At 41.7% G+C, this 9,106-nt stretch overlaps 1 protein-coding gene across 8 annotated transcripts in view; it reads right to left on the minus strand.

Annotated features, from left to right (window-relative positions):
• Positions 1-9,106, minus strand: part of hpo (serine/threonine-protein kinase hippo) — a 52,991-nt gene extending 43,885 nt beyond the window's left edge. For 4 of the 8 annotated variants that reach the window (XM_069301221.1, XM_069301218.1, XM_069301219.1 and 1 more), the window contains exon 1: positions 8,830-9,106. In XM_069301221.1, the coding sequence (XP_069157322.1) occupies positions 8,830-8,870 (41 nt within the window). In that variant the 5' untranslated portion in view covers positions 8,871-9,106. Of the gene's footprint in view, positions 1-1,915; positions 1,982-8,829 lie in introns of those variants that run through there. The other 4 variants (XM_069301220.1, XM_045761257.2, XM_045761258.2 and 1 more) reach the window with 2 other exon arrangements.

Here is a 9,106-nt window from a genome sequence, read left to right on the forward strand (position 1 = left end):
TTAGGAGAGTAACTCTAATATTATATAATACCATACACATCTTCCCATATTATATATTTTGGCCACGAGCCATACAAACACCTCTTCCGCACCCATGGCACCCCCCCCCCCCCCCCTTACATCTTTCACCATAAAAGACCTCTCAAACGGCCCCGCTTCCCATGTCCAGTAAAATCATTTTCCACATCCACCCCCGCCATCCTCCTAACAACCAATCCTAAGTGTAGTTACAGGATGAGAGCTACGCTCGTGGTGTCCCGTCTTCCCAGCACTCTTTGTCATATAACGTTTTGAAATTACTGACGGTTTTGGCCTCCACCACCTTCTCACCTAACTTGTTCCGACCGTTTACCACTATTTACAAAAGTATATTTTCGTATGTTTCTCCGGCAGCTTTGTTTCGTTAGTTTAAATCTATGACCTCTTGTTCTTGAAGTTCCGGGTCTCAGGAATTCTTCCCTATCAATTTTATCGATTCCTGTTACTATTTTGAACGTAGTGATCATATCGCCTCTTTTTCTTCTATGTTCTAGTTTTTGCATATTTAGTTCCTCGTAGCTCTTGTCCTTCAGTTCTGGGAGCCAGTTAGTGGCATGTCGTTGCATGTAAAGTGGTCCTGTAGCTGTACTAATGACTACAGAAGGGGCACCACGATAGTGGCAGAGGGAGGCGGTAGGCAAGCTGCGTCGTTAATCTCACATCCCCCCCCCCAGGCCTCCTACACCCCCCCCCCGGTCTTAGCTTATCACGCATCCGGAATGGGCAAACAACGGAAGGTGGTGGGGGGGGGGGGATAAGAGGTGACGGTGTATACATTTACCTATCTGTACTGTGGGTATCAACCTTCACCTGGGTACATCTATCAAATTTTAAGTTAACTGCATGGGCTTGCTGCCCCCCCCCCTCCCCAATTGTCTAAACTTTATCGTTCACATGGGTGTATTTCGCCAGTGTACGTAAGAGTGTTCATTGCCTCTCAGAACCTTCCCTCTCGCATGCTTTGAGATGTATTTATTGCTTATCTCAATAAACATACTTGAACTTGAGTACATCGTATCTTGCCGTCAAATATCCCCTACGTCAAATTATGGTGTACTATAATTCATAGAAGCTCGCAAAATTGACGTGCTGTTACGTTTTCTATTCGTGGGTCCTCGGTTAGGGTAAGTTCGGCCAATTTAGTACATCATTTTTGTGACGTAGCAACTGGAGAGGTCAGGCTGAATAAACATGCACCCGTTCTGATCCATTGTTCAACCCCCACTCAGCTCGGTTACATTAATTAGTACAGCCTTAACGAACACAATCGCCTTTTTGCGTTCGATTCTTCTAAACAATTAGCTTGTGCATAGGCCTACAGCCGAAAACTGAAGAGTACGCTCAGAGTCTGCAGGAAAATTGTAATATCCAAATCCCAAGAATAAACATAAGGAGACAGCCTACCCATTAACAAAAGGGTACCAGGGCCGGCAAAGATAGTGCTGATATTCTATATATTTATGAAACGGATACATAATCTTTTTACAAGAAATAGAAGTGAAAATATTACAATACTAAACTCTATAATAAAAGTCCACTAATAGCAATATTGCATGTGTGACACACAACGCTGTAATTAACTGCATCAACGCACGGACAAGATATAACCTCTCCCCGCCGGCTGCCGATCATATATACACATCTCGCCCTTTACATCTCATTTTTCCCCTCTTGCTTAAATCACAGCAGCCGTCGCCGACTGTGGAGACGGAGGGCACACCAGGAGCCACACTATTATCACTGCACAGTGCCCCCACACACACACTTCACGTGTTGCTAGTCTCCGCGACCCATGCCTCAGCCAACACAAACTGAAGTTTCCCCCTGATATGGGAGATAGGATCGATGCGGGGGAGTAAAAAAGGCCGATACTGACGTGGTGCAGGGCAGCAGTGCGAGAGAGGAACACGTGTTCACCACAGGAGACTACACGCGACACTGAATCGCTGACTCATACGCACCCACACCAAAGCCACCCGCATAAGCGCGCGCGAGAGAAACACACACACACACACACACACACACACACACACACACACACACACACACACACACACACACACACACACACACACACACACTGGAGCTCAATAAGCTTCAGAATCTGTACAGCAGTTGATTAGTCCTGCCTCTCAACTGTCAAAAGATCCAAAGCTCAACCCCCGCAAGCAAAATTAGCCGAGTACACATATATACACACACACACACACACACGTGGGTACCAGCTCACCACATGTCATCGAACACTCGAACATGATCTGTCTGCACTATCTACCTAAAGCAACGTTAACTCAAACACGTCCTTTATGCAACTTTTCAACAGCTGTTCTAAAAACAAGGCCCAACAGTGCCCTGCAATACCATTGATGCTACCCCCCCCCCCATCCATTGGCGGAGTAACTATTTATCAGTGTGGGGCGGGGGGGGGAAGAGATGGGGGGGGTAATTAATTCCCCTTTCAGTAACGCTGGCGAGGCATCAGGAAGGTCAGTGACACCGCTGTGCTCGAGAGGAAATAATGAGACTGCAGTCTAGCTCGAGTTATTAATAAGGAGGGCAGAGGAATTTTAACCAAGGTCAAGGATTAGTGACAGCTGCGACACTTCGTTTCACTTATTCCTCGTGTAGTTCACAGATTCATGGTTCGTTCGACCCTACAAGCACACTTATAAAGAGTCCACTCATGTACACTACAAACGTAGCTCTCATCCTGTAACTACACTTAGATAATTATATGCACACTAAAAGAGACACTCGCCTGGCGTTCCGCGAGCGCTTTGTCATGGGTTCGTATCCTGGCCGGGGAGGATTTACTGGGCGCAAATCCTTAACTGTAGCCTCTGTTTTCTGTTTAACTCAACAGTAAAATGAGTACTGTACTTGGTTAGTAAAAACGATTCTTCGTGGCGGGGATCATATTCCAGGGACCTGCACACCAGGTATGACAGGGCAGATCTCATTGAAACCTTTAAAATACTGAACAATTTGGAGGATGTAGATCCGGACAATTTCTTCAAAAGGTCAGATGTAACACTAACAAGGAGCAATGGGTTCAAGCTCAACAAGCCACAATGTAGGACAAAACAGGAGATACTTTTTCACCCATAGGGTTATAAACCTGTGGAACAGCCTACCTGCCAAAGAAGTAAATGCCAAAAAACCTGCTGGGTTTTAAAATACAGATGAAAAAGATCAAGGCAAATGGGGAGACCTTTGACAAGCTGCCAGCTTCCTGTCCTCATCGAGGCCACTATGATTAGTGGCTCTCAGGTACATTAATGTGCCAGCTCTGTGCTGAAGCTAACCACCATCCAACACCACACCCCACCCATACATACCCCTGCCCCCGACCAGCACTCGTCTGGTGGCCTTCTGCTTGGCACTTTTCTAATTTTACCTGCAGGGGTTGACCTTCAGATTTTGAGACCCAACTCTTAACCCAAGATTTTTTGTAGGATATCTTAAATAGGTTGTAATTTTGTTATTTAAAGTGTCATCTGGTTACCAGACACTGATCTGGCAAAGAATTACACTTGACAGGTTTGTTAGTATTTTAAGAGTGGGAAGGGGAGGGGCTAGTTGAAAAACAGGAATTTAGAATAGGGTAAGGGAATGAAGGAGTATATAAAGTCAAGTGGACCTAAAACTATAGCTGTGTGCATGTTGCTGCTGTTTATATGTGGTGTTGTATTAGTGGATCAGTCCTTCAATGGCACAGAAAACTACCAGAGCAAGAGTGTGTGCATAAAATGTAATTAGCAAATTCTTAATGTTTATCATAAATTTGCCAAAAGTGTATTAATACTGACAAAAATGTGACAATTGTCACATTTTTGTAAAAAGACTTGTTAAGCAAATGATATGAAGGAAAGAACAGGACACAAAACCGGGTACAATAGCAGAGACAAAACTGAGTAATCATAACCCATGCAATTATCACCCCCCCCCCCCATGGTGCATTACTAAATGTCAAGGATAAAATAATGCACAGGGGAAGAATAACAGCTATGCTGTTAGAGAAAATTGAGAAAGAAAAAGCAGTAGGAAAAATAAACTTTAAGAAAGTAAATGGTTACACACCACACAATGGATATTAATATCGTAAGTGAATACTGTATAGTGACAGTGTGTGTACGTACGTACTCGGTGAATGTTTAAGGAAGTGTTAAAAACTGAACTTGAACTACCCCCAAGTACAAAGAATGCGCAAGCGCCCAACCAGGATTAGAGAAAAGTAGCAGCAGAAGAAGTGAAGATGCAATTAGAGGGATTGTCCATGGCAAAAGCATCAGAACCTGATAACATTTCCCTTTGGACCATGAAAAGCTGCCAGAGATCTTAGCAGACCATTGGCTATGATCAACAACCTCTCCATAAACAAAAGGATAATCTCAAAGGAAATGAAGACAACAAAGATTGAAACTACAGTATATTCAAAGGGGACAGGCAAGAAACTGCAGACCAATGTCAGGTTATGCATTCCCTATAAGTGGGTTACCAGGCTGAGATTAGCAAATCAATTAAGGGGGAACAAACCTGGCCCCAAAATATCAACATGACTTTAGAGAAGGAAAGCCCTGAATAACAAACCAACTGGAGTTTTAGGACAACACAACCAGAACAAAACAAAAAGGAAGGATGGTCAAATTATGTGTTTTAGGTTTGTTAAAAGGCATTTACCCAGTAATACAGTTTCATTCAAGAAACTGCTATACAAACCTGAGAATGAAGTGCTCATGAACACAGCTATAAAAAGCATCGATAGCATTCCTAGAAGAGAACAAACTTCAACATGTACCCATGTTACAAGGAAGTATTTCTTATAATGCACAAGTAAGCTTTAAATTACGGTACAGTACTGTTGACCATCGTGTAGTAGCACATAAAACAAGCAAGAAATATTCGAACCACATCTATTGGCAAGTCAAAATATTAAGAGGGAGCAAATCAATGAAAACTTCAACAAATATTCTAAGAATCAAAATATTGTACAGTAAAACATGTCAATAAATAACATATATACACGGCAACACTTTGGCCTTCTTTTCTATAACCCTTCTGGGGCAACTGCATGCAGTACACATGCTGATTGATGAAGATTAAGCGACCCAAGAGATGGCACGGACATGAATAGCCTGTAAGTGGTACATTTTTTTAGAGTGAATGTGAGTACACATACTCTAAAATGTAGTGTTTGTATAAATAATCCTTTTATAAGTGAATACTGTTTATTGTTTTATGCTCACTGGCAACCGTCAAAATACTGACGACTCAAATGAAGGGACAAAAACAGTGACTCATGGGTCATTACACACATTAGTGTGGTTCTGGTCCTTGCTTGGTCTGTCTGTTAGTAGCAATAGTCTTTGTGTACTGTAAATCATCCAGTTCACACCTTCCACTGCCCTTTTCTTCAAAATGCTCTGAATGTCAACCAAGAGTAGCACATGCATGAAAGTGTAGATTTGTGCAACAAGTGACAATGTGTGACACCCCTGCAGCGACACAAATAGGCAAGCTGCTGACTACTTTCAACCATAGCACAACAGGAACATCACAAAACATCCATGATTATGTACTAGGAGGAACAATCTGCATGAGAGAGATGCTCTAGACATTATAGTGAGTGGGTTTTCTGTTGTAATTTGTCATTATCTATCAAACTTACTAACCTGTATTAATAATGTAGCAAACTACTTTAGAAATATTTTAGTAGCTACTGAAATTATCCCCAAGAATTCCACATTTACAGGAAATCCCACATTCCATTAATAACTATTGCAACATATTCCCAGGGATCCCATGAGATAGTAATGACATCCAACTGATACCAGGCAAGTGTCCAATCAACTAATTTACAAGCAAACTAGGCCTAAACACACATCACAGGATCAAATATAGAGGCAACCAGGAAAATAATAGAATGGTTTATGAAAATAGTTCAAATCCAGGAACTCCCACAGCAATGCTAATACTGTACTATTTAAATCACTGGTGCTGTCCCATTTAGAGTTTAGCATGGTACTCACTTCCCCTTTCACAGCAGGAGAGATTTCTGAAATAGTGGGAATATAGACAACAGATATGGCACTCAGACACAATAAACCACCTGAACTACTGGGACCGTTTCAAAGCTCTCAAGACGTACTCTCTAGAAAGGAGACAAGAGGGGAATAAAATAATACATACAGTACATGGAAGATACTAGAAGGCCAAGTCCCAAACTTGCAGAGTAGAACAACATACTGAAGCAAAAGGTACATAAGGAAATGTAGAATAGAACCAGTGAGAAGTAGAGGGGCCATAGGCACAATCAGAGAATATTGCACATCAGAGGTCCACAGCTGTTCAATAATTTCTCAGCAAGCATTAGAAATATTGCCTGGAACAAAGACTGGACTTCAAGAAACAATTAGGTAAATTCTTACAAGAAGTACCGGACCAACCGGACTGTAGTGGATATATGGGTTTATGGGCAGCTGCAAGCAACAGCCTGTTGGACCAAGTTAGTACAAGTCGAACCTGGCCTCAGGCCAGACTCGGGGAGTAGAACGCCCAAGACCCTCTCCAGGAAAGATCCAGGTGAGGTTGGGATCTAACGCCGAAACATAAGGCCACCAAAATCAAAGCATTGCCAGTCACACACCAGGTAACATGCCACTGGCAAAAAAACTACAGACTTACCACAAACTACCATCTTTCCAGATGTCACCATCTCCACCATCATCAGCATCTTATGACAACTTGCCACAATGTTGTCGTACCATTCAAATATCAACCATTGTAACTAAACTACAGGATATATAAAATATTCCTAGGGGTGGTTAGCTTTTATTTTTGTGTCTACCTGTTCACAACTTTCACTGAATGTTAGATTTTGACTTCATGGTTCTTTTCTTCAGCAATCTGCTGCAAGGTAATGTCATTAATTTGTTAGTTGTGATGTGGGTTGTTATGCTCCATGTGCAGTCTTCCATTTTTTATATTAAAGAGCATTTGCCAGTTTCCAAACTATTTTGTGGAGTTCATGTAGAACTTTTTGTAATTAATATCATTTTCACTTCCCACTTGACCAATGTGCATAGATATGCAAATAATTGGCTCCTGGAACTGAAAAACAAGAGCTACAAGGAGAGATTAGAGAAGTTAAATACTGTTTACCAAAGCTAGACAAGAAAAAGGCGATACGATCACTACATACTAGTTAACAGGAAGACAAAAATTGATAAAAGAAGAATTTTTGAAAACTGCAACTTCAAGAACAAGAGAACATAGATTCAAACTATGGAAGCAAAGCTACTGATTTTTTTTTTTTAGAAAGTTCACTTTTGCAGAGTGGTAGTCAGAACTATCAGAGAAGGTGGTGGAAGCCAAAGTCATCAGTAACTTCAAAGCTGCCATACGACAAGAGTACTGTTCTGGGAAGGTGGAATAGCAAGAGCGTAGCTCTCATCCCGCACTTGGGAAATTACACCTTAATCTAGAAACTCATTCACACAAAATTAATAAATGGCTGCCAGCCTACACCCACTAACACCAGATTAGCATCTTCCAGTCCCCATTTGTAATATTCCATTATATTATATACATCCTACAGTGTTTATACAGCTGATATTCCTCAAGGCATTGGTGACAATCACTATGTTGAAAACAAACAGAAATAGTTACACAGTGCAACTTAAAGCCTCATTTCTTCCCAGTTTATTTACATTAGTCAGTAAGCTTTATTTACCAAACAAAAGTTTAAAAGTATACCTAATTCAAGTTTATGTAAAGCAGTGTTTGTTTCCAGTAGTGAACCAAATGTAGCAACTAGCCAAGGATCATAGACTATGCACTAGTTTATGCTATCAATGTGCTTTTATTCAATCTTGAACCAACTGCAAAAGGTTAAATTATTTACCATTACCTTATGTTGAAATTGCACAGCACTCCACAAGGAGCAAACCCAAATAGTGCAACAATGAGCCTAGTAAGGTGTGGGTTATGTCACTTATTGGTTACTACATTAACTGTGCCTTTACCTGCTGTTCTAAAGTTACTCTTGAAATGGCAGGAAAAATCACTTTAAATAGCAACAAAAACAAGTTAATAAGCGTGTTCATAAGCTATATGTATACTGTATATATATATTAATAGTTGAATGATTTAAACAAACTGGAGAGATTAATAATTCATTTAGACAGGGACAGGAAGAGTGTACGTGAATATGTATGTATATACCCTTAAGGCTTATATCAAGGTCCCCCCAAGGTCAAACTACTGACCTTCCCCAGGATGGAACTCTACAACAGTTGCCTAACTCCATGGTACCTATTTAGTGCTAGGTGAAAAAAAAAGAGGCATTAGATGTAAGGAAAAGTGTCAAGCCATTTCTGCCCCAGCTGGGAATCAGAACAGAGATCCAAGAGTTATAGTAGAGAATGAAGGCTAACTGCTACAAATATTGTTGTAATTAAGTTTATAAAGATTATATATGGGTAGGGAGTGCATGTAGAACATAATACCGTGAGAATACCTCACAATGTTAACTTTATGGGAATAACCTCGACCTCTTGCCATATCCAGTGGCAATTCAAATGGATCAAGAGAAATGTCCTATGAATGAAGACAACGATAAATTAATCTAGTGGGTGCTATGAATGATGCCACAGGTGTAGAGGGAAGCGGACCCCGCAGGGTGTAGGGAGGCCTAGGTAGACCAGTGGGTGTAGGAGGCCTAACAGGTAGGCCAAGCCAGATCAAAACAAGCCCCGGGACCACAACACAAGACTGGGAACCTCTGCTCACCTCTTGTTCTCCGAGGCCTCCTTGTTCTCCACGCTCGTCATCTTGACCCTCTCGCTCCACAAGCCGCAGAAAACCTCTCAGCTCACCTCACCAACGCACCCATTGAAAGCACAGTGGTTATTTTGGCGTTATCATGACATCGTCGGCACACAAACACTAGCTTCTGCAGTGATTACCCACAATACACCGCCGGGGACAAGTGCCGTGGGCCCGGCGTCGCTTCTCTCTCCCAGACCTCATCACTAACATCAACTTTGTTCCCGTTATCTGGGACAGT

Source organism: Procambarus clarkii, chromosome 45 (assembly GCF_040958095.1).
Source record: "Procambarus clarkii isolate CNS0578487 chromosome 45, FALCON_Pclarkii_2.0, whole genome shotgun sequence".
Classification (NCBI taxonomy): Eukaryota; Metazoa; Arthropoda; class Malacostraca; order Decapoda; family Cambaridae; genus Procambarus; species Procambarus clarkii.